Source organism: Ambystoma mexicanum, chromosome 4q (genome assembly GCF_040938575.1).
Source record: "Ambystoma mexicanum isolate Mex_15411 chromosome 4q, UKY_AmexF1_1, whole genome shotgun sequence".
Lineage (NCBI taxonomy): Eukaryota > Metazoa > Chordata > Amphibia > Caudata > Ambystomatidae > Ambystoma > Ambystoma mexicanum.
Window position 1 is genome coordinate 476,341,641 of NC_090928.1, and position 26,561 is coordinate 476,368,201.

The 26,561-nt window shown below is 47.0% G+C and overlaps 1 protein-coding gene across 6 annotated transcripts in view; it reads right to left on the minus strand.

Annotated features, from left to right (window-relative positions):
- Window positions 1-26,561, minus strand: part of VRK2 (VRK serine/threonine kinase 2) — a 711,103-nt gene that overhangs the window by 15,606 nt on the left and 668,936 nt on the right. For 4 of the 6 annotated variants that reach the window (XM_069608045.1, XM_069608044.1, XM_069608043.1 and 1 more), the window contains one exon: window positions 2,893-3,069. The exons of 1 other annotated variant lie outside the window; for it this stretch is intronic. In XM_069608045.1, the coding sequence (XP_069464146.1) occupies window positions 2,893-3,069 (177 nt within the window). Of the gene's footprint in view, window positions 1-2,892; window positions 3,070-26,561 lie in introns of those variants that run through there. One more of the 6 variants, XR_011268142.1, reaches the window with a different exon arrangement.

The following is a 26,561-nucleotide window of genomic DNA, read 5'->3' on the forward strand; positions in this document are numbered from 1 at the left end:
CCAGGTAGAGATCCCACTCATGGAAGGCCAAGGTCTAACTGCTCACGGCATCCACCATGACAGATGAGCAGCCATCACAATGCGCCTTTCAGCAGGTTGTCCCCCAGGGACCACCACACAACATCTTGAGCAACTTGATTCCATACCTGAAGAAGATCTGGCATGCAGCCCTAAAACTGTGATCGCTAGCAATGAAACAGCCACTGAAGCAACCTCATGCGTAGCCGTGCTTCCGGAACCACCATAATGCAGGATGCCATGAAACCCAGCACACAGAAAAATGCTGTGGCAGTAACTTTTACCCAGGGATTAGAGATATGTACCATCTGGGAGATGTTCGCTACTCGGTCCTCTGGCGGAAATTCTTTGCCCAGGCACATGTCCAAGGACCAGAGAAATTGGGACAGCTAAACATGGGACGTTTTTAAATTCAGGGAAAGGTCCAAACTGTGCAACAGACTGCATGCAAAACAAATGTGCAGACGTCTGGGCCATTGGAGAGAGGTCAGAAGAGCCAGTCCGTGCCTTCCCAACTGAAGTGACCCACTAACACTGCCAGCAGCTTGGTGAAAACCCCGAGTGCCGAAGAAAGACAGAACGGCAGGGCTGTGAACTCCTAGTGATGTTGGCCCACGACGAACCTCAGGTACGTCCTTTGCCTTTGATGAATAGGCACAGGGAAATGTTATGTTCTGCTTGTGTGGTGAGAATACTGTGATGCAGAAAGGGCTGAGAGTTCTGGAAAGCTAGACAGGCAGGACCATTACCAAACAACGCTTGCCACGAGGCTTGTTCTCTGCATTTATGATTTTGCACCCAAGGTAGTATCAGTGGCAGCTGTCGGGCAGCTATGTGAGCATCATTGCACATGTTCACTAGTTAATATTGCCTGGATACTTAGGGCCTGATTCATGGAACGTTTTTCTATGGGATTGCGCCATTATAAAAACACTTTCAAAAATCATGTCCTTTGTCTGGCCATGATTCCAAATTCAGTCCTTCTATGTGCTAGTTTTCTCGTGCAGGTATTCGTTCCACCTTCCTCCTACTTCTGTGCTCCTTTGGGTGACTTTCTAAGGTGAGGAACCTGTGTGGGGGTTGGGGGGATAGGAATCTTTCAGAAGAACACATTTCTTACCTTCAAGTCATGATTAATTAGGTGTTCCTCCCTCAGATTCCTCATCGCCCCCTCACCTAACTCTAGTATGGAATGCTTATAACCTTTGGCAGTTCTGCATTTCACCAGCCTTTAGAGTGTGGGGAAAATGGCAGAGCTGAAGTCATGATGCCACATCTGTCATCATGGGTCTCAATGATCATGAATGCAGCAGGTACAGAGCATCTTCTCCAGCGACAATAATTATTTGTGAACGTGTGAAGGGAGGATCAAGTTGGGCATCGGTCCAACCCTGCTAACCTAATGTACGGTCTGCCCTCTCGAACAATGGGCACATAGCACAGTCAGTACCTCCTTCGAAGCCAGCACACACACGTTTTGATACAGAGCATAGCCATCTATGAAATGTTTGCTTTGAAACTGACTTTGTGTTCTAAAGGCATGCACGAAAGAGCAGTTCGTCTTGTTAGAATTCATTTGTTCTGGTTCCTTTTAGGGTCCAATTTGTGAAACGGTGTTTTGACTGTTTCTATGTAGGTGTTCGAATGGTTGTGTTGTTTGTAAGGAAGGGAGGTGCTGTGAGGGGTAATTGTTGTATTGTCCTTTTAATTTATTCTAGTGGAATGTTGATGGATGAGTATGACTGACAGGGCAGGAAAATGAGGCAAAATGCTTTGTGCCTGAGTCTTCTGACTGTATCAATTGAGGGCTCGAGCTGGAGTGAATGAGGTTGGTCGACATTCTCTCTCTTATGAACATGCTACAAGAGTAACTGGAACCCTGATCAGTTGTTCATATGTTTAGTACAGCTAACTGGACTTTTCTATAAAGAGTCTCATAGCGGGTCTGTGTGTGGGGACGCCCATACTTTTAAATAAATATAACAAACAGCTCCTCTTTTTGAGAAGTGAAAAGATGGAAAATATAGGGAATATATCTTAAGCAAAAATCTGAGACCACCTAGTGTAAGATCAATGGTCTCACTATTGGTAGTCATTTCTTTAGTGAACACCAGAAAAGGGGCCATGAGAGAAAGAGCTTGACGCTCCGATACCCTTCTGGCTTATGTAACTGCGACTAACTAATTGGATGACTGCTCAGTATTAGTGACGATATCACAAGCAGTCATCACTCTATCATGAAATACATGACCAAAGGATCATGAGCAGCACTACCATGGACAAAGGTGGGATAGACCCCCATCCCCACGCTCATCTCTGACGCCAACCAGACCCAATGAGGGGTGAAAATGACTTTGCCATTATGTAGTATCCATTATCCTTTCATCACGAGGCTCCGCGTGAGCTTTCGTCGTGACAGAAGGATGAATGGAATGTAGTGACTAGCACGTAGAATGCGAGGTTCAAACCTGCATTTGTCAGTTGCTGCCCGCAGTCGGTGGGGCCTGTTCACCTTCATTAAGCGTGTAATGAAATAAACAACTTGTTAATATATATATATACGGTTATTTGTGTGTATCCAATCACTACACATTAACACAAGTAATTTCTCCGAGGAAGCCTCCTGGCAAAACACGTGATGCCACGAGTTAAAAGTAAAAACCAACCAAAATGGAAAATTGATACAAACAGAAACAATCTGAAATCATCAGAGAAACGCAATTTGTTATCGTCTAATCAGACTGACAGCAGGCTGCAGTATCCACCAACCCCTTCACCCAGACCCTACAAAACGACCCCACTACAAGTTAAGACAGAATGGTATCACAGCAAATAATGGCCACTGTGTATTGATATAATCAAATATGGCAATACCTTTAGCCTGTAATTTTCACTGTTGCAATGGATTTCATTCACACATTGTGGCTTCTTTTCCAGTATATATCGACCCTTTACAGGAGTGAACGTCATTGCCATTTTTGCTTCTTTTTCATAAGTTTTCTTTTGCAACCGTTGTTTAAGCGGTTTTGGGTGGACCTTGGGTAACTCTTCCTGTCAATACAAGCGTGGACATTATTTTGAAAGGGTAGAACAACTAACAACTTCAGAATCAGTCCATTAAGAAAGTCAGGTACTGAATACCCTCCCCAGTAGGAACATGAAGAAAAGCAATATATTTAACAGTGCAATACTTCTGTATAATCAATAGTGTAACAAGCTAGTTAACTTGCTTCCATGTGCAGGTACTTCAATAGCGAGGACGTTTTCATGCAAAACTGCTTCAGTATTGTTTTATAATGGCATATGAATTTAGAATTAACCTTTACTGGGAATACATCCAGAAAGTGATCATAATTTAAATAGTTATTCAAAAACGACAGCTTATTCACAGTAAGTTTTCCATCATCTCAATAAGCCTAATTAATATGAGAAAAAAGGAAGCTTGAAATGTCATTATAATCACTACATACACTTTCAGTGGAGGTAATGTGACCTCTCCCGCAAGACAACAATAAGATATTCTTGTATTATCTATTTCTCTTCTTTAGGTTATTGTACTGAATTCAGGCTTTCCGCTGTTTTACATTTAACGTCAATGTTTAAGCTTTCTTCCATTCATTTTACATTTAGCAGGGCACATAATACTGAAGCCGGTGTTAAGACAAATTATTATAGTCCGTCCATCGTTGATCAGGCTCTTTATCTCCAAATCTTGTACCTTTCATTGCTGTCCTCCAATTCTATACATTCGTTCTGTTATGTTGTGTGATCTGGAGGACTATGAGCATTATTCCTGTGTTGCAATGCTAAGCTTTCTGCGTGTTCGTATACTGTCCTAACTGGACACCTATAGTTGCTCTACGTGCAAGTGGCATTTTATCCAAAGCAACTTGGGGCCTCATTCTGAGTATGGTGTGCAGTAAACAAATGGCAGAAACCTGAATTACAGCCACTTTTAGCACACCACCATATTCCAAGTTGGGAGGAAAAACTGAGCTGGAGATTTGTCTTCCACTTCGCCTCCAACACTTGGAGGATTTACCACCGGCAGAAAACCCAATGGAGTCTAATGGAACCTATGGATTTACCCCCAGTTCCAGGGTGGTATTTTAGCAGAAACGGTAAGAGAATATGGTGGAATTACCACAGTTAATTCTACCATTCCCGTAATGATACACTTAGTGAAGCTGTTCTCTGTGAGGGGTCAGAAATGTGAGACAGACACACAGGTGTATAGTTTTCTCACAATTTGATATTTTATTAAATGAAAAGGGGCGAGACAAACGCCTATCTTTCCCTAACCAAACAAGGATCCCAGCCTAACAAACTAAGGCTAAAGAAAAATGACCTAATGTCCAAAACGTATCTGACCCTCACACTTGTACACAGCAACATTATACAGGTATTGTTTGGCTATTTTAAACTCCACAAAATAACATATAATTCGAACTCAAAAGTTATAAACAAGAATCTGTGTAATAAGGGATGAATTCCCTTCCGCTGGATCAATTCAGGTCTATCAGGAACAAAGTTCAGTTTCCTTTATTTATTTGGCACTAGAGGCAGAGTACAGTGGAATACATTCCATTCAGTTGGAAGAGATAGTACACAGAGAATCTCAACAAATGGTATCTGGGAGAGGTTAGGGGGTTGGCAATCAAAACATACAATCAGACATATTATGCATAGCTCAAAAGGGGGGTCGTACATACACCATCTCTGTTAGTATCAGTCAGTGAGAGGGGAGGGCTGCTAGATAAGATTTAAACTCTGTCCATGTATATTTCGGGCGGGATGAATGGGGTAGTGACCCAATGTACAATTCCTCGTTGTTCTGGGTCTAAGTGAGCGCCACTAGCCACGTTTTTGTAGTGGGTGAGGTTTTGCTTTTCCCTCCCATGAGTATAAATCTTTTCGCTAGCATGCAACCAACGTTGACAAAGGAACAACGTTTTTTATTCAGAAAGTTTTCCCATAGACCAAATACAAATAATGTGCTCAGGGAGGTCCGGGGGAGGGGAGCATCAACAATATTCGACAGAGTTTCTAGAACAGAGTCCCAAAATGCATCCGATCACTCACATGACCAAAACACATGTAAATGATCCACCTGGGTACACTGACACCTGGGACAGCAGTGTGTGGTAGACTGATTGATTTGGCTAAGTCTTTTGATGGTATAATGTAGTTCATTCAAAAGCTTAAATTTCATACATCTAAATCTAAAATTGAGGGATACATTCTTAGTATGTGCACAGATGCGCTTCCATTGATCATCTGACAGTTCAACCCCAACATGCTCGGACCATTTGGATCTTGCCCTGGAGGATTGGGGTGCCCGCTTAACAAGTAACATTTTGTACAGTGTTGAAAGTATTCTACGTCCGCCACTCGAGTTTGCAATATAAGCTAGTTCCACTGTTTCAGGAGGTTCTGAAGGGAACTCCGATCGCGCTGACAACGCTGCTCGCAGCCTGTAATACTGCATCAGTTCAATCCCCTCGTTGGTATGTCCCCGTCGCCAGGTCAGTGGGGTGATAAATGTTCCAGCAGGGAACAGGTCTGCCATCACCCTGTATCCCAAGCGTTCCCATCGTGCTTCCAGCATGGCATCCCATGTAGGTCTCAGCCCGGGGAATCTCCACAGTGGGAGCCATTTGTAGTATGGGTATGGCTGTCCCTGTGTGTCTAGTGTGGAGCTGCAGACGAGCAGCGTGGAGATCAATGGGTCGCAAGGGCAGTCATCCTTGTATCTACTGCCCATAACTTCTGTCCTGAGGTCGGATTTAGCCGCAGCATGGTGTTCTAGTTTGATATGGGGGGGATGCAGTGTTGTCATACCAGTGGGTGGCGAACTGTGCCTGTGCCGTCACCCAATACAGTTCGAGATGTGGTGCCTTAAACCCTCCCCTGTCCTGTCGATCCATTTTTCTCAGGCCACTCCAGAGAGCCATAGGAATTGCGCACGCTGCCCGTGCAGCCCGGAACAGAAGGCTTTACCTGATCAGATTGGTACATTGGCAAAAATATACAGGAGTTTTGGTACCAGCACCATCTTTATCAGGGGTAGCATGCCCACCAGTGAGAGCAGGTGTGTAGCCCATCTAGCCAGCCTGTCCGTCATGTATTTTTCGGCCGCCTGATAGTTGTCTTTCAGATGGGAGGCCTTAGTCCTGGAGACTATCACTCCAAGTACTTAATCCCTTCGAAGACCATCGCAGAAGGTATGTGCAATGCATTTGTTTTGTATTAGTCGTCAGAGGGAACATTTTGCATTTGGTATGGTTTGTTGTGAAGCCTGAGAAGCCGCCGAGATGTATTAGGTCCTGAAGGACAGGTTCAAGGTTTGTCTGCGGATCTCTCACATATAACAGCACATCGTCTGCAAAAAGTGAGATTATTTTGGGTGAACCACTGAGGCGAACCCTGCGGTGTCTGTGACAGGCGTGGGATATATCTGCCATTGGTTCGATGGGTAGGGCGAACAGGATCGGGGGAAATGGGCAACCTTGCCTAGTATCCCTGCCCGGAGTGAAGAGTTGAGAGACCTGGGAGTTAACCAAGACCCTGGCCAATGGGGCCCCGAGTATAGCAACTTGATGAAGCGTAACATCTCGGGGATGATACCCATCATTTCGAGTGCTACCCCATAGGAATTCCCAGGAAACCATGTCAAATGCTTTTTGAGCATCTATTGTCACAGCCACCTCCTCTGATTCTGCGTTATTTCTAGCCATCTCGTTGAACAGGTGTCTGATGTTCCATGATGTGGACCTACCAGGGACAAAGCCAGCCTGGTCTGCGTGGACCATGTAGGGCATCAGCGGAAGAAATCTATTTGCGAGGGCTTTGGCATATATTTTTGCATCCACATTTATCAATGAGAGGGGTCTGTATGAACTGCACTCGTCACTTGGTTTGCCAGGTTTAAGTGGAATGGTAATATTAGCCTTGTGTAACGACGCTGGTAGCCTGGATTCGCGGAGTGCTTCTTCCCATATTTCCAAGAGGTGGGGAGCCAGTAGTGCTGCATGCTCCTGTTAGAACTCGGACATAAGTCCATGGGATCCAGGGGCCTTGCACCTAGGCAGGCTAGTGATCACCGCCATAATCTCATCTTTAGACAAGGAAACTTCCAGGCTTTCCCTGGTTTGTTTAGACGCGACATGGGTATCCCCTCAAGTAGGGAGTGTTTGGCATGTGCACCACAGTCAGGAGACGCAGCATAGAGCTCTCTATAAAAGTCACAGGATACCCCCAGTATCTCCCTGCCCTCCCACCCCCCTTTGAGGATCCCCTTCTGCATCAGTGATGCAGTTTACTCGGGTACGGCCGTGTTCTGTTCTGGCCAACATGGCCACAGTTCTCGCCCCCTCCCCGTACTTCCTAGCTGCCTAAGGGCGTGAGCAATAGCGAACCTCTCTCAGGGCATTAGCCTCAAATTGGTCTAGTTCGGCAAGTATTTGGGTGAGTGTGCTAGGATCTGAGTTATGGGAGTATGCGTCCTCCAAAGCTTTGAGTTTAGTTTTGCTCCTCTGGAGGTCCCTCCTAATGGCTTTCAAGACCCCTGCCTCTCTGGAAATCCCCATCCCCCGGATATAGGCCTGGAAGGCTTCCCACCTCACGCTGGCTGTGGTCTCACTTGCTATGTTGCGGACAAAGAAGGTTTCTATATCAGCCTTAATTTCGGCTTTAAAGACAATGGGCCTCATTACACGGATGGCGGTAAGGGTTTACCGGTACCAGTAAGGGTACCAATGCTGGTAAACTCTTACCGCCTTACTACGAGTCCCTTTGTGGGACCCTACCTTAATGGCTGGTTTTACCAGCCGTTAAGGATGGGAGCCGCAAAGGGACCTTGGAGGTAATTACGGTACCGCAATTTGCGGTACCGTAATTACCGCCTTCCCCATTCCCATTGAGCCCTATGGGGGCTAAAATGGGAATGGGGAAGGGCCATGGTGAATGGGGAATTACCGCCCCCACACACCTTGGAATAAGGCGGTAATTCCGCCATTCACCATGGCGGACTCAGTAAAATACCGGCGGCAACCATGGCGCTTATATCCCCATGGTTACCGCCGTCCGTGTAATGAGGTCCAATATCTTTAGCGCTTCTGATTTAAACGGCCTACCAGTATTCAGGTCCAGCACCACTGGAGAGTGGTCGGGGACAGTGCACCGGAGGATCGTAGATGATCGCAACTTCAACCAACCTACCCAGCAATGTCCGAGATAGGAGGTACAAATCAATACAGGAGGACATGTCATGTACCATGGAATAAAATGTATACTCACGGTCCAGGGGATGTAAAGCTCGCCATGTATCTACTAGTTCCAAGTATTCCATGTGAATCCGGAGCTGGTGTGCGGGCCCTGACAAGGTCCTGGGACATCACTCATTCTGTCCATAGTTTGATCGAGGATCAGATTCATATCCGCACCCTGTAGAATTGGAATCCCCACATAACCAGCAAGGACAGCGGCCACTGCATCGTAGAATTCCGGAGAGTCAATATTTGGGCAGTAGGTATTAACCAAGAGTGTTTCCAATCCCTCGATGAGACAATGAAGAATAAGATACCGCCCCCCAGGATCTATGTATTTCTTTTTCAACGTGAATTACACCGATTTGTATATTAGCGTTAGAACCCCTCTAGATTGAGTACAGTAGGAGGTGAAGTATCTGGTTCCTCCCCAAGTGGGGGGCAATACCCCAACATATTTCCTCCCCTACATGTTTTTCCTGTAACGGGAGGACTTTCGCTTTGTGTCTGTTTGCGTAGGCCATCACCTTATGGGATTTGGTGTAGTTCCCTAGCCCCCTGACATTCCATCTAATTTCCTTTATCCCCATTGGTTAGGGTAATCCCGGCTGAAGGATGCTCCAGGGCCACACCGAGTATCCGCATAATAGGATGGACATTGAATCCATACTAGGATGGACATTGAATCCACTTCACCTGAGCACTCCGCCGCAAACTTATTTCATGAATATAACCCTTGCAATGGGCGCTGAATACTCTAGCGGGAACTGTCATGACAGTAGTTCCCTCTGTCCCATCCCTCACTGCCCATCCCAACCTGCAGTGTAAACCTCCCCTCCCTTTCTCCCGTCTTCCCACTGCCAACCCCCCACCCATGTAACCACCTGGATGTGGGATAGGTAGCTTAACTTAACAAGCCGCTGCTAAGGGGCTAACTGCTGCCGCCTCGGCCCATCACACCAAGACATTGGAACATACTCTTGCTTAATTAATTAATGTCAGTAGTATACTGTGATACAGGTATGTATGAATACAGGTGCCATGGACTAATGTATCTGTAGGAGACAATTGTCAATCGTTCCAATCAGGTCTTCAATTTGGATTTTGTTCATTAGCATTAATCTCCTCCTGGATGGGACCGGTATTTCTCCCTGGATGAATTTGACAGCATGAGCCGGCACGGTGAAGAAATAAAGTTTACCCTACAATTGGAACTTCAGGCGTGCCGGGGATAGCATTGCATATTGGATGGATCGATCTCGCAGCATTTTCTTAACTCCCAAAAATTAGCGTCTTTCTTGTTGCACTGGGAACGAGAAATCTGGAAATATCTGGATAATTTGCAAGGCCATCCGAAGCTCCTTCTTGTGTCTGGCCAAGCAGAGGATATGGTCTGTGTCACGGTAGGTGAAGATTTTGGCGAAGATGGGCCTTGGGAGGTACCCAGGTTTTGGCCTCGGTGCGAGGGTGGTGTGGTCCCGCTCTACAGCCAAGAAGGGAGATAGCAGGGGTCCCGCAGTAGGTCTTTGAGGAGTGCCTCCACTGCCTGCTCCATGCCACCGCATAGTGCATTTTCCGGGACCCCGACTATACGGACGTTGTTCCTCCATGACCTTGACTTAAGGTCATCACATTTATTCTTCACCATGTTCATGTCCTTTACCAGGGTGGCCACCGTACCTTGAAGGTCTTGTACTGTGTCTTCAGTTGTACCAATTCTCGTTTCTGCTTCCGTTAAACAGTCTCCCTCTTTCGCCAATTTAAGTGCATCTATGCCACATTTGCTGTGATGTCGTCCAGCATTTTGTGCACTGCAGCAAAGCCTTTGGTCATGGCTTTCATCATGTGTAAGGCCCATCATGCTGTCATCACTGGCTGGGTTTGATCAGACTGAGAAGATGCCGATGGGCCTGGTTCCCCCCTGGGAGTTGCTTTGGCGAATGTATCCATTGCACTCGACGTCTTGCCTCCTCCTGCACCTCTAGTCATGACATGCACCCCACGGTGGCAGGTGGGCAGCTGATCTTTTCATGTCGGTTCCCAATGGGAATGGTGGTCTCAGTATGTAAATGGATGCACCGCCTGCAATCCGTCTGGGGAGCAGGGGGGGACCTGCCCTCAAGGTTTATATGTATGGGTATGGTCGCAGCCTGGCCGCAGCACTCTCCTACTGGCTCCCGGTGCTGCGCACGAGGATCCTATGAATGGTCTGTAAGGCTCGGCCCACATGCAGCGTCCCAAATGCGTGTCTTGCCAGAAGGTCAGCAGGGGGGAACCGCCTTGTTGGCTGCCGCCACCCTGTTTGTCTATGGTTGGCTGTCCCGTTCCAGTGTGGGCGTTGTATTTATTTGGGTGTCCAGTGGATGAGGAGAGTTAAGGCACCTGCGGGAGTCTAGGGGGATAAAGGCTTTAACGAGGAGGGTATGTGCAACTGGAGAAGTTGTAGTGGAGGGGTGGTGCCAAGTATATGCGGCGACCGCTCACCTTTGGCTCCCTGGAGGTCCAGGAAGGGGGCACATCCCCCGGAGTATGCATTTGTATATCTGGGTGAGGTCACAGTTTCGTCGTAGTATCCTCTCGTGGTCTCATGGGTCCAGAGGAGATTATTTGGAGTGAGTCCGAGAGGCCCAGTGTGTCAGCAGAATCTCAGATGCATGTCCCACCTGGAGGATGACTGGGGGCCTAGGTCACGGCTCGGCCCACCTCTGCTCTGCTTATCCGTAGTTTGTTTTTCCACTGTGGCCAATTCAACACCCTGGACCCCAGGAGGTCGCGTACAGTGTTATAATTGGTTATGTGGGTGGAGCGGATGCAGCAGGTTTGGTCCTGACCAACCAGGAGGTCAGGGGAGTCTGGTTTTGGCAAGGAGGGTGCTCGCTGCAGGGGCCGCCGTGATGGAGGGGCAGAGCGGTCCCCGCAACCCAGAGCACTCCCCCCTCCTCACCCGATGCTGGATCCAGAGGGCCCAGCCAGTCACGGAGTGCCGTTGACGCATCGGTTCAAGCCACCGAGGCTGCGCTCTCTCAGCCGGGTCGCCGCAGCGGGTACTGTTATGCACTGATATCGCCGCACTTGCCCCTCCTCTCGCCGCTCCCGGGAGAGGCGGCAACCGCGCACGGCCTCAGACTCCCAAGGACCGGGACGGAAGCCAACAGAGCGAGGCGGGCACTTTCTGGCTCCTATGTATGCCACTATAGGTGACTGCAACGGGCCGATGCGCGGAGCTCTCACTTCATGCAGCCATTTTAACGGCTGCTCAACAGCGCCTCCAACAAAGTTCTGTTTTAATATAGGATGGAAAGTCATTTCCATTCACTATATCCTTTCACTTCGCAAAGTGACTATCTTGCTTCTTGAAGGCTTCTTCACAATTCAAAGTAACTGTTAATACTTCCTCTTGCTTGATAAACCACAAAGTCTTTTTCTCAAAACATAAATTCAGAAATCAAATACAAGTGTTCTTTTCTCCAAAGGCCCATTACTTTTTATCACATCATACTTCTTTATAAGAACCACTTTTGTCAGAATGATTCATTCAAAAAGAACACTTCAGTCAGGATGGTTTCAACAATCCCTTTCTGAAAAGTAAAAGTCTATCAAAACAAACTGATGAATTCTACATTTCTTTTCCACCACAATCGCAGAACTTCAAATCACTTCTTCCTGATCCACTCGCCTGCCAGGATAAAACTCTACTACTACAATTGGTACTCTGTGGTAAGGCGTGTTCCAAACTCTCCACACTAGATACATCAATGAGGAGATTTGAACAAACTACTGCTTCGAGGGGATTGGGTCCTCCGACGTATTCCATATCTATGACATGTAATCACCACAGCTGTGCTGCTTCGGAAACTTTTTCGGCGTCTGCGTCCTGCGTCGATGCGCCGTCGTCGAGGACCTCCTCCGACGTCCGACGTCATCCGATGTGATAAGTAGGACGCACGACGCCCATAGCCTCAGTTCCGTTTTTTCCGCGAACGTGTTGCTTCGTGTTTCTCGGTTTAAACGCCTCGACTCTTTGGAGTTCTGTTCTTCTCGGTTCTTCGAACCTGTTCGTTTGTGAAAATCCTTCTGAAGATGTCTACTTCGTCTTCGACCCCGCGTCCGGGTTTCAAGAAGTGCGGGGAGTGTGGGTCCAAGATGTCGGTGACGGACTCGCACGACGCCTGCCTCTGGTGCCTCGGGGAGGCCCACGACACGGATGACTGTATCGACTGCCAGTCGCTCACGTCCAAAGCCTTACGCGAACGTAAGAAGAAGTTGTCGTTAGGTCGGGTGTCCAAGCCCCGGAAGTCGAAGTCTGCGGGGCTTTCGACGGATGATTCGAGGGGTGACTCTCCGTGTCATCGTCGGAAGTCTCGTGGGTCTCCTTCTAGGAGTTGGTCTCGCCACTCCTCTGCCTCTTCGAGGCATTCTCGGAAGCGCCGACATCGGTCGTCTTCCAGGTCCTCTTCGGAGGGCTCTGCCCGGCACGTCGCTTACCCCTCGGGCCGTGCGACGCCGGAGGAATGGGCTTCCTTCGGGAAGCAGATGTTGGCGATTCTTGAGTCGCAGGGTACTCAGCCGTCCGCGCCCCCGAGTGGGGTCGGCCGTGTGAGGTCGAGAGACAACGCTCACAGGAGTGGTCGGCACGAGTCACGGGAGAGGTCCCGTTCGGACAAGGGGGCTCGTTCTCGACGTACCCGTTCCAGGTCCCGGTCCTCGACGCGTTCGAGACCGTGTGCACCTGTGAGGTCTTCGAAGAAGGCTTCGACGTCTGTGGCGTCGAGGGCGTCGACAGGTTTTCTCGAGGCTCTGGCTCTGAGGAAGTCGTCGATGCCGTCGACGCTCAGGTATTCGAGGGACACGCTCGGGGCTCCGGCCTCGAGGGCTGTGTCGACGCCGCCGATTCTGGAGGCGCTGCATCTGACATCGACGCCGATTTCCTCGACGTCGACGCCGATCCTCTCGGCGCCGATGCCGGTTCTCTCGACGCTGGCGCCGATTCGCTCGACGCCATCGACGTCTTTCGTATCGGAGGTACCCCAGGGCACGGGTGGACCCCCTAGGAAGGCTCTGGTTAAGAGCAAGCACTCTCGAGTGCCTTCTTTTCGCCACCTGGACTATATTTCAGAGGCGGATGAGGATTCTGATGGCCTGGTTCCTAGTCAGGTTCCGGATGACATTGTCTCGGGCCATAGTCAGTTTGACGAGTTGAGACAGTCACTGCATGATGCCAGTGGACTGGACACCTCTCCGGAGGTGGAGTTTTGTAGGCCTGAGCCTGGCTCTCATGCCGATTCCTCGTACCGGCGCCTTATGGCTAGGGTTTCTGAGTACTTGGGATGGTCTGCTCCCCCAGGGGAGTTTGTGCAGGATGATCTGACAGACATCCTTGATGTTGGTCCCCCAACTGACCCGGTTCTGCCGTTCCATATGGCTTTACAGAGAAGGGTGGCGGCGGCTTGGACTGCTCCGGAGAGTCTCCCGGCGGTGGGCAGATCCTTGTCGCGAAAATACCGTCCAGCTAGTGGCGACCCCTGCTACTTGACCAGGCACCCCACTCCGGAGAGTTTGGTGGTGCAGGCGGCCACGGCCCCGGCGAAGCAGGCGTCGTACCCTACCATCCCTCCTGATAGGGACGACAAACGTTTTGATGGCTGGGCGAAGAAAGTGTTTTCTTCTGGTGGTATGGCGCTTCAGGTGGCCAACTCCATTTGTGCCTTGTCACGTTTCACGCACACTCTGTGGAACTGTGTTGCGTTAGCGGCTGAACATGTTCCCGAAGGGGATGAACGGGATGGTTTCCTTGCTATGGTCCAGGGTGGTAAGGATGCCATGTGTGAGTCCGTTCAGTCGGGTTTGGACTTAGCTGAATGCGTCAGTAGGTCCATGGCGGCGAGCACCGTAATACGCAGGTTTGCGTGGTTGCGGAAGTCGGGGTTTGCGCCTGATGTGCAGTCCTGGCTCCTCAACATGCCCTTTGATGGTGAACACCTTTTTGGCAGCAAGGCTGACAAGAGCCTTGAGAGGTTGCAGACCTCAAAAGCTGCAGCAAAGTCGTTGGGCGCTGCAGTTCGCCAACCTCCGCCTTTTCGTCCTAGGGGACAGCAGTGGAGGGGTGGTTCCTTTCGCTATTACTCCTCCTTCAGTAAAGCGAGAGGAGCTGGCAGTCAAAGAGGCCAACGCAGAGGTACCAAAGGTGGACGACAGGGTACCCGTGGTGCCAAGGCCGCTCGGGCAGTTGCCTCTTTGCCCTCAGGTAACGCCGCAGCCGCTCCCACTCAGTCGTGAGGCCATGTCCCATGGTTCGCCGGTTGGGGGAAGGCTGGCGCAGCATCTTGTAGAGTGGCAAGCCATTACTTCAGATGTGTGGGTTCTGGAGATCATAACCCACGGCTACTGTCTTCCTTTTCGGCACAGGCCTCGCGACAATCCACCGGGGAACCTCTCTTTGCAGAGTCCGGATCCGCTCCTTGCGCAGGAAATTCAAGCCCTGCTGGAGAAAGGTGCCATAGAACTGGTGCCTGTAGCGGAGAGGAACAAGGGATGGTATTCCCCTTATTTTTTGGTTTCGAAGAAAGACGGGGGATTGAGACCCATCATGGACTTGCGCGGTTTGAACAAACTCCTCAGGAAGGACAAGTTCAAGATGGTTACTCTCTCTCAAGTCCTCCAGGCCCTTCAGCTTCAGGACTGGTTGGTGTCACTCGACCTCAAGGATGCCTACTTCCATGTGCCGATCCATCCCAAGCACAAGAAGTACCTGAGGTTCGCGGTTGGCGACTCACACTTTCAGTTTCGGGTCCTGCCGTTCGGATTGACCTCCGCCCGGAGGGTTTTCACCAAGCTCATGGTGGTGGTGGCAGCGCATCTCAGGCAAGGGGGGATTCACGTCTACCCCTACCTGGACGATTGGTTGATCAGGGGGAGCTCTCCCGAGCAAGTCCTGGATCATCTGTCGGTCACCTGTCGCTCCCTTCACAGGCTGGGCTTCTCCCTCAATTTAAAGAATTCCCATTTGACGCCAACACAGCGGCTCCAGTACATCGGAGCAGTGCTCGACACTTCCCTGGGGCAGTGTTTTCCTCCCCAGGTGAGGGCTCTTCACATTCAGCAGATGGCGCACAAGTTTCAGCATGCCCAGACGCTCCCAGCGTTCGAGTTCTTGAGGTTGCTCGGCCTCATGGCATCCTGCATTCTTCTGGTGCCAGAGGCTCGCCTGCGGATGAGATCTTTGCAGTGGGCACTCAAGACGCAATGGTCGCAGTCCTCCGGCAGGATGTCGGACTCGATTCAGGTGCCATCCTCGGTCGCCCGGGACCTTCTGTGGTGGGCCGTCGAAGGCAACTTGATGAAGGGGGCTCCATTTTGGCTTCCCTGGCCGGAGGTGACGATCGTGACGGATGCATCCCTCACGGGATGGGGAGCTCATGCCAACGGGCTGACAGTCAGCGGTCGTTGGTCTCCGTCGGGCCAGACTCCATATCAATCTGTTGGAGCTGAGGGCCGTCAGGCTAGCCCTGAAGGCTTCTCTGCCGTCTGTGCGAGGGAAGAATGTCCTGATCCTGACGGACAACACAGTGGCCATGCACTACCTCAACAAAAAGGGGGGGGGCAGGGTCACTTCCTCTGTGCAGAGAGGCGATGCAGCTCGAGTTCTGGGCCATCCAGCAGGAAGTTTCGATCTCAGCAGTTCATCTGGCCGGAGCCGAAAACGTGACGGCGGACGCTCTGAGCAGGCAGAGCGCGATCTCTCACGAGTGGGAGTTGGCTCAGGAGATTCTCCTGGAGATCTTCGCCCTTTGGGGGACCCCTCAAGTGGATCTCTTCGCCTCCAGTGTCAACCGGAAGTGCGAAAGGTTTTGCTCGCGGGAATTTCCTCCAGAAGGAGCCTTAGGAGACGCGTTCGTGGTGGAGTGGTCATTCCAGCTGCTGTACGCGTTTCCTCCAGTCCCCGTCATCCCGCAAGTGCTGCGGAGGTTACGGAAGTTCGGTTCCCGGATGATCCTCATTGCCCCGGCGTGGGCTCGGAGGACGTGGTACCCGGACCTTCTCGACTTATCCATCTGCCCTCCACGTCGTCTTCCCTACCGAGACGATCTGCTCTCACGGGAGGAGGGTCAGGTTCTCCATCCAGAGGTCAGATCCCTCAACCTTCACGCTTGGCTTCTGAAAGGTTGAGGTATAAGGATTGGGACCTCCCTGAGGACGTGATGGAGGTGTTGCTTTCGGCCCGAAGACCGGCAACAAAGTCTCTGTACCGTTGCCGTTGGCGTAAGTTCTGCGACTGGTGCAGGGTTCAGAATGTGGATCCTTTTGCATGTGACATCCCCATGGTTCTGTCCTTTTTACTTTCTTTGGCCCACAGGGGCTTGCAAGTGGGTACCGTTAAGGGTTACCTGGCGGCGCTGTCCATCTTTAAGCGCTCGTCTGAAGAGTGTTCTTACTTTAAAATCCCTTTGATTTCTCAGTTCCTGAAAGGGCTCCCTAATGTGTTCTCTCCGTCACCTTTCCTGGTGCCCGGTTGGGATTTAAACCTGGTTCTTAAGTTTCTTATGGGTGCTCCGTTTGAGCCTTTACATTCTTGCCCTTTGAGGCTGTTAACTCTGAAAACTGTGTTTTTAGTTGCGGTGACTTCCGCTCGCAGAGTGAGTGAGTTACAGGCACTTTCAGTTAAGCCTCCCTTCACTGTATTTCACAAGGACAGGGTTGTCCTTAGAGTTCGTCCTTCTTTTCTTCCGAAGGTAGCGACGGAATTTCATTTGGCCCAGAAGGTTTTTCTTCCGGCATTCTATCCTCCTCCGCATCCTGGTAAGGAAGAGGAGAGGCTCCATAGGCTTGATCCTAGGAGAGCTTTAAGCTTTTATGTTTCACGCATGTCCCGGGTCAAGAGTGGATGATCAACTCTTTATTGGTTACGCTGGAAAGCGTTTGGGGCAAGCTGTGACGAAACAGACTGGCCCTCATTACAACTGAGGTGCTAAGTGCACCAACATTACCACCATGGCTCCCGCCCTGCCTTCCCCGCTACAGAATTTCTTTTGCGATTGCAGCTTACGTTCCGCAAGGCTTTGTGTCTGACTGGCAGTTGACTTATGTCACACGTTCTGGGGGAAAAAACTACAACTGAGGCTATGGGCGTCGTGCGTCCTACGTTTACACCATGGTGGATGGCGGATTTACCGCCCCATTACAAGGTGAGTGGGGCGGTAAATCCCCATTTCCCATTTTCCCTTCCCCATTCCCATTTTTGCCCCATAGGGCATAGTGGGAGTGGGGAAGGCGCTAATTACGGCACCGTAAATTACGGTGCCGTAATTAGCACCAAGGTGCCTTAGCACCATGGAACTTAATGCCTGCAAAAAGCAGGCGTTAAGGTGGGAATCAGGCGTTAAGGGTTAACGGTGGCGTTAACCCTTAACGCCTGAGTTGTAATGAGGGCCTTTGTCTCGCTGGATTATTTTGGCCATCTCGGAGTGCTACCGTTTGGCGGGTAAGGACCCACCGGCTGGCTTGCGGGCCCATTCTACCGGGGGTATGGCTGCGTCTACTGCCCTGCAGAGGGGTGTTCCTATTCGCAACATCTGTGATGCAGCCACCTGGGCTTCAGTACATACATTTGTACGTCACTATTCCCTTGATTCCATCCGAGCACAGGATCTGGCCTTTGGCAAGGCGGTCCTTTGCTCTGCTATTTGATTGGCTATTCTACATTTTGATTCTAAATTCTTTCCCTCCTCCTTGCTTTGGTACTGCTTTGCGAGTCTGTCATAGATATAGAATACGTCGGAGGACCCAATCCCCTCGAAGAACAAGTTACTTTCTTACCTGTTAACGTTCTTTCGATGGGATGGTCAGACGACGTATTCCATATCGCTCCCGCCCTGCCTTCCCCGCTACAGAATTTCTTTTGCGATTGCAGCTTACGTTCCGCAAGGCTTTGTGTCTGACTGGCAGTTGACTTATGTCACACGTTCTGGGGGAAAAAACTACAACTGAGGCTATGGGCGTCGTGCGTCCTACTTATCACATCGGATGACGTCGGACGTCGGAGGAGGTCCTCGACGACGGCGCATCGACGTCATGGACGCAGACGCCGAAAAAGTTTCCGAAGCAGCACAGCTGTGGTGATTACATGTCATAGATATGGAATACGTCGTTGGACCATCCCATCGAAAGAACGTTACCAGGTAAGAAAGTAACTTGTTCTTCTCTGGTTAGTCTTGTGACTTCTAACACAATTAGCTTACATCTTCTTCCACAAAAATATTTCACATAAAGGATAATGATTCTCGTGTTGGTATATGTGCACTAGGCAATGCAGGTTACAGTTCTCTCCCCCTTGATCACTTTTACAAAGAGGGCTTTGCTCCTGCAACCTTTTGATTTCTAGATGTGCAACCTTTTACTTGCTGACAATTCGGGTTATATTTCTCTCCCATTGGACATCCTTTCTTAGGAGAGTTGCACCCAGTTTGTCTGCATTTCTCTTTTCCTATGTTTTGGCAATGTAGGTTACAGTGTTCCTCTATTTGAAATCCCTCCTCAGGACAGTTGTGTCCATTTTGCTTTATTATCACTTTCTTCTGGCTTTAGCAATGTTCACCTATTCGGCATCCCTTAATAGGAGGAGTTGTGTCCAGTTTGAGTTAATTCAATTGTTCGTTATTCAAAATAGTCATTACCTCAGTCTCATTCGGTGTGCCCCGGGTTCACCTGCTTCAGGCCAACTCACTGGTATGCCTTGGTGTCTCCTTCAGACTCACCGTTAGTGCTGCTTCGCTCTTCAGGACCTCTCCGACTCCTGACAGTTCCCGTCGGTTGGCCACTACTCGCGCTGACCTTTAATGGTGCTTCCACATCTCTGTGTAACCTCCAGTGTCCACCCAATACCAGAGCGGTTCACTGCGTGTCGAGAGCTACTCTCTCACACAATGTGGCTTGCTTCAATGCCGCTTCCCGCTGTGTGTCCTCCACGTAGCCAAGGAGACCAAACCTCTGCATCATCTTTTACCCAGCGTCCCGCTGCCACCACAACAGTAACCACAGCTTCTGCTTCGCCCTGCTGCTTCCTCCTTGCACGTACCTCAAAGGCCTTTAAATGTTTAAAGGTCCCCCTCACGTGCTGTCATTGCAACTAGATTGCTCACAACAGTTTACCAACTATGGACCCCTCTTCCTAATCTCAATTTTTTTTTTTTTGTAGTATTTGGTTTATTTAAGAAAAAAACCTTTACAGTTAATTCTTTACGATACAAAATATACATTAAAAAATTGTTTAAAAAATAAACAAGGAATAAAAAAATGACATAAAATAGTGGAACAAACACATTCACATATACAGGTTACACATAAGTGTTTCATCAGTACTTAATGCAACACCTTGCAGTTAGACCAAACAGTTTCTAGACTCTCTAAGAATATTCAATGCACATAATGATTACAAGATAGAGGAAACACAATATAAATGGACAATATAAATGAACAAACACAATATAAGTGAACAAAGGCACAGCTATCTAAGCTCATTTTCAGAACAATACGATGGTCAAATGAAACAGATTATACAGAATAATAATTGCTAGTAAAGTAAAAGAAACAAGTTATTAGCCGAAATAGTTTCTAAACCATTTCCCGAAGGTTATTCAGTCAGTTGTCAATACTTCTACCATTTTAGCTTCAATAATTACAAGTAAGTTTATCAATTTAAGAGTCAGGCTTTGACTATAGCCTTCCATGCAGCGTCTCCAGAGAGATTCCCTTGAGATAACTGAACAAGAAAAGGAACTGTCAAATATTTGGATATGCCATACCTCAAAATAAGAGCAATAAGTCACCAGATGTTTTAGCGTTTCGGGTATATCAACATTTTCACAAAAACGGCAGAATGTCGCATCAAGACTCTTAGAACCATCGGCCCAATTTTTTGTACGTTGACGTGTGAGAAATTGATTTAATCTGAAACGCATATAAATTTTCCTTGCGAACGCAGAAGGAAACTGTATTAAGTATTTTAGTCTACAATCCCATTTGCCTCGAAAGAGGTTGTATTCATCAAATGATGGATAGGTACCCATTTTATCCATCATAATGCTCCAGAAGAATCTTTGGTATTTCTTTTTTTGACTCGGTAGCCACATACTAATAGAATCAGGAGTCTCGTGAATCTTTGAGAGAATATTAGTAATTTTTATAGTTTGAAGATGTAAAGATTTTATATGTGAGTCACCCAAGATTTTATTCAAATCGAAATATAAGGTATTCTTAGGCGGGTTAAGCATTTTAGAGTAGTTTGTGATACATCTCCAATTGTGTTCAACTGACAAAGGTAATATATTCAGTTTGTGGCATATCATTACATTTGGAATAGATAAAGCCATGCCCAGTACAGTTTTCCACAGCTTTCCCTGCAATATATTCAGGAAATCATCAATATCGTAGCTGCAGATATCTAAGGAGTACAGAATAATGGGTTCATCTTTCTGAAGATAGAATTGAATAAGAGGAAGTAAAGAAAACATGCAGTATCGATGGAAAATAATTTTCATTTGTGAAGCAAGAGTTTTTACTTTTTTGTTAAGAAATTGTTTCCACATTGTTACAGAGTATGAGTCAGTAAGAGGGTAACCTAAATACCGAATCGTAACAGCGTATTCTACTTTCATACCATTTAGGTACCAGGAAAAGCGATGCGGTTTCAGTTTTCCACCCAAAAAGATAAGTATGGAGGATTTCATAGGATTAGGAGAAAGATTGTGGGTGAGGGCAAAATTTGCAAATAGATCTAATTTCCTTTGAAGCCCAAAAGGGGTTCGGTCAAAGAATAGCAGGTCATCTGCAAAACCCATCCAATCCAGCTTGATGTTACCAAGCCTGGCTGGAAAACACTCACCAGTCACCCATGTCTCATCCAGACCCAAGAGATATAAGTTGAATAGCACCGCTGCCATGATACAACCCTGTTTCACCCCCATTTCCGTTGAAATGGGGTCAGAAAGAGCTTCTTTGCAATAGGATGTATTTTTATGCAACAAAGCAATCAATGCAACCAGATGATGCGGAATCCCCATGGCCAGCATTTTCTTCCACAATATCTCACGGACAACGCAATCAAAAGCTGCGGTGAGGTCCAAACTAGCCATGTAAACAGGGCCTTGTTTGGAGTAGGACGTAAAGGCCTGAAGGTGACAAAGAATAGTGGCATTAAGAGGACAACCTATATGTTTCCTAAAACCTACTTGATAGGGTGACAAAAGGTTACCATCATTAATGTACGTTTGTAATTCTTGTAGCAAAAGTAAGGAAAAAACTTTTGAGGAGGCGTCAGTTAGCGCTATTGGACAATAGTTTGCAGGTAAATTAGGAGGACCTTTTTTATAAATAGGAATGACAAGGGGCTGCCCTTGTCCAAGTCGGGGGAATGATACCAGAAAACAAAATAGAATCAAATTTGATTTTAAGAATACGAGCCCAGAAGGTAGGGTTAGCTTTGTATACGCAGGGAGGTATACCATCCGGACCAGGGGCCCTGGAGGGTTTAAGTTTCCCTATAGCCTCAATAATATCGCCAATCGACCACAAAGGTAATGTTTTGAGAGGAAGCTTGGGCTCGCCACCTTTTAACGTATTAAAACATTCAGGTAGTTGAAATTTGGGTCTAATGTAGGCGACCCAGGTTTCAGCAGAAATCACTGAGTCGATCGTAGTAGCAGAGTCACAGGAGATAGTACGCAAGGTATTCCAAATTTGCCTGGAGTCATGTTTTAGCAGGTGGTAGAAGACTTTTTGTTTGATTGTCTTCATAGTGCAGGTGACCCTTCAACCATTTTAGCTTGTTTCTGTAGCGTTGTCTAACAGTTCTAATAAGGTCTGAGCAAGTTGATAGGGAGGTGTTTCCTTTCCTTAGTATTCTAATCTCTGAGTTTTTTTGAGCTTTCAAGTGCGCCACTTGGAGGTTAAATTTGTGAGTATGGTTGAGAAGAACTTGGGTCTTCTTTTTTAAGGATTCTTTTAATTTTAAAAGATGGATTTTAATTCTGTTTGTATTTATATTGTCCATTTGTAGGAGGGGAATACCTTCTAAATTGGAATGATGAATGATGTCATAATCACACTCGAGGCAGTCGGTGAAAGCAAGGCATACTTTGTGATTCCATTTCACAGATAAAGCATTGCGATCAGGTTCTATTAGAGCAAGTAACATCTCGTCATTATAACGAGTCATAGGAATATTCAAGGATAGAGACAGTATCATGTGGTCTCCTTTTGCTGGATCTATAATCATCACGGAATCAACACATGAATATAGCCTTGAAGAAACAAATAAATAATCAATTAGAGACTTGCAATCAGCTCTTGCCCAGGTGTAATTGAAAGGTTCAAGTTGGAATAGCAGAGTTTGCATATCCCACTCCAGAAAAGAAGAGTTCCACATTTGCCCATATCTCTTAGAGACCATCGAATGATTGTTCCACATAACACTGGAATGAGAACCTTCATCATAACAATAGCAATTCAAGTCACCCCCTGCAATTATCCTGGCTGTGGGAAACAATATAAAACCTTTTTCTAGCACAGCATTCAATTCATCTAAAATGACCTCAATTGACATACTTAATTTGTTCCAATAGATGCAAAGCAATATAAGAGTTATGGAAGGGTCCTCATCATCAATCAATGCACAGGCTAAAATAGAAGCAGAACAGCTAATCAATTCTGTAGAGCATCTATAGGCTGAATTAATCAAAATCGCAAGACCACCTGATGGTCTTCCACAAAGGCCCCGCCTTGCAACCTGAACGAAGGCAAAATAGCCCTCTATTACAAAGTTAGTTTGGCACATGATCTCCTGCAAAAGCATAATATCTGGTCTTTGATGGTAATTAAGAGGATACCATTTTTTAAAATTACTCAGACCGCATGGATTCCATGAAAAGATGAGTGACTTTGCCAGGCTAAGATTCACTCATCCCACTCGAAGAATTTGACACTTGAACAATATTAGGATCCTTCCATGACGACTCCTTTATCGCTGATACAAAAGCCATAAATTGTTTCATGGTCTTGGCATCAAGATTGAATAAATTGCCTGCAATAGAACAATGCAAAATGCTTTCAGCTATAGGAGGCAACATTTCCACAAAGGTTGTAGCTTCTTCAACTGATGCAAAAATGGTAGTTACTAACCCAATGGATGCTAGATCATCTTTGTGTTCCCATAACAATTTCAGAATGAATGGAGACATGAATTTACAGATCATTCTGTTGTTATTCACATCTGCCAATTTCACCCAGTCAATATCATTAGAGCGGATAATACGAAGAGCTGGAATGTCTTGGATGGCAGTCATCACAAACGTACGATTCAGACGCGCCTTTCCATAACGTTCAGGCTCGCTTTCCCATCCCATTACAGAAGCCGACTTGATATCTATAAAATGGGCCTTTGCAGGACTGTTTTGCGGCACTGAATTCCAGCGGTCAGAGTTAGACTCAGTCTGACCTATTTCTTGTAATTTGACATGAGCGGGTGAACCACCCAACATAGTACCTACTACAGCAGTCTTCACCCCATCAGAGTGAACGCTGCTGCCGTTAGGAGTAGGCTTGATGGTGTTGGCTTTAGTTTTTTCCCATTTTACATTTAAGGGAGCACTTGACCCATTGTCTAGACCAATGATCACTTTTTCTGTCTTTTTAAGATCTAACAAGGGGTAAAAGTTAGAAAGAGCAGATTGTTTCTGAAGCGAAAGAGAAACTTGAGAAACAGGTTCCAAGTTCTCATTTACTGGTCCATCATCCCGACAGACAACTTCTTTCTTGTCGTTAGAAACAACCCTTTTTGTCTCTTTAGACACCAGACACACATCAGAAGCACCCTCATTGTTAATTTCCAATGCTTTTTTCATTCCAAGTGCCTTTTTTTGTGTGGCTGGGGCCGTCTGAGTGAATTCCGGAAGGTTCAGCATTGCTTTGGATTCGTCGTTCAATTGGTTCAAATCAATGATAGTGTCACCCCCAGATAAGTTACAAATGTCTCTCATATGTGTGTTATGCTTATCGATTTTTTCACACCTTTGATTTTTTTGTTTTTTTTCTAGTTTTCCTTTCATTTTTTTGATGGGAAGATTTCGCTTTTCTGCACGAGCCTGAGCTCTTCTTTGTTTTTTTGTTTGGGGAAAACAGAGATTTTTTCTCCAGTTGGATTTAATTCAGGACTCTCTTCACATGGGTCAATAAGATCAATCAACGCGGATGGGCTGTCCAGACAAGCACCATTTTTTTCATCTCCTCCAGGACTGCACACTCTTAACACTGGAGCTGATAAGGTTTTAAGAGTGGTAGCCATCTCTGAAACCAAGACTGTCAAAGCAGCAATATTTGAGGCATTTACGTCCTCTGATTTCTTTATAGGCAGGCCAGTGGAAATCATAGGACCAGGTCTAGACTGAGAGCCCTCAGACACTGCCTCTGCAAAGGATTTAGTTTGTGTAGCAATGTTGTGGGAATTGGAAGTCTCCACCTTTTTATAACACAGAGACGAGAACATGTTGCAGGAAAGCAGCATGCCCTCCATTTTACTTTGCTTAGTTATGAGATCAATCATTTGAATCTGCAGAGTTTTTAATTCTTCGTGAGTTTGCACATCCAATAAATTTAAGATCCGAGTTAGAACAGGAAAGGTTTCAAAGCCTTGTTGGTATTCATCATCACATTTTTTCTCAATTTCTGGGACATGAGTAGGCTGTGATAGAATTTTAGGAGATAGCGACTCATTAAATTCATACTGAGAAAAACCAATAATTTCCGGACCAGGAGAAGGGTGAAAATCTTGAGGCAACAATTTTTCTAAGTTTGGAGAGCTCATAGACTGAATGATTGGAGCACCAGCACTAGGCTTTCTGTGTACAGGAATACCACCCAATGAACGTGCTTCTTTTTGGGCACTAGGTTGAGAAGGAACAGAGTAAGAGTAAGATGGAGGATTATTAAATAAGAAAACATTTTCAATCCCATGTTTGCTTTTATTCACAGGGGTTGAAGGTTCATATAATAGTCTTATACGCTTTCCGAGTTCCATCTCAATCGCAGGTGCCAGCATAGAGAAATCAGCAGGGTGGAATCCGAGTCTCTCTATCCCCATCTCTTTTTTAATAGCCTCTCTATCGAGGCTAAGATCAAGAATGGGCTCTTCATTGTCCCATCCCCTAGGGGATAATTTATTGTCTTCTTTGACAGAAATAGACCCTTGTATTTTATTGTGAACCATTGTATTTTGGTTCGTAGGGGGAGACTTTGACTCCTGGGAAGGACTCATGGACATATTCAGCTTTGTATATTTAGCCTTTAAGGGTTCATGTTCAATCTATGCATGAACCTCGATTTTAGGGTCTACGATCTCATAGGTTTCACTGCCAGCTGGAAATGTCGAAAGCTTTGGAAAAGAAGGATCTTTAGATAAACAAGAAGTTTAAGACTCCTTCAAAGCTTCTTTAGTCGCAGAGGGGGAGGTTTTAACACCATAGCCAGCTGGAGAATTGATGACCATATCCACCACCCCATTTCCAGATTCCAACAACCCTGACACTGTGCCAAGGGAGGCTATTTTTTCTAGGGAAACATCGGTGATAGAGTTGAGGTTGACCTCGAGATCCTCCTCTATAATAGCAGGGGGTGGAACAATGTCTAACAGTGTAGAGACATCGTCTGAATCCACCTCAATTTTTTTTTTTTTTTAATGTGCTTGTTAGATTTTTTGCCACTACGGAGGCCCTCGGCCATAATGATAGTACTTAAGGGCAAAACTACTCGACGGCAAATATAGCCTAGAGCCAAAGCCTCTCAGTCGAGTAAAATGCCAGAAAACGCATCAAACAATATAAACAGTGCTAATCAATTCTGGAGTGCCTTGAATACCTTTTCCTTTTCATTCAATGCCAAATCTATTCAAACCTCATTAATTTCTACATAGGATTTTACAATGATAGCATTTTGACCACTAGTTAATCCTATAAGGCGCCTTAGCACTTAATTATGCCAAAAGGTCACTCCACAGGATAGCAAGTATCACCTTGGAAGGTTCACAAACAATTCAGAAAAAATGCATACAACAGCCTTAAACAATGGCAATGATGATTACCTCTAATCAGGACAACAAATAAAGCCCTAAATGTGTCAACTGTAAGGCTCTAAACCACCCCACCTCAGACGCCCAACAGCCAGTGCACTTATGAATGCACTTCCGAATGCGCGCGATGCGCGTGCACTGGATTATTTGTAGCTGTAGCGTGA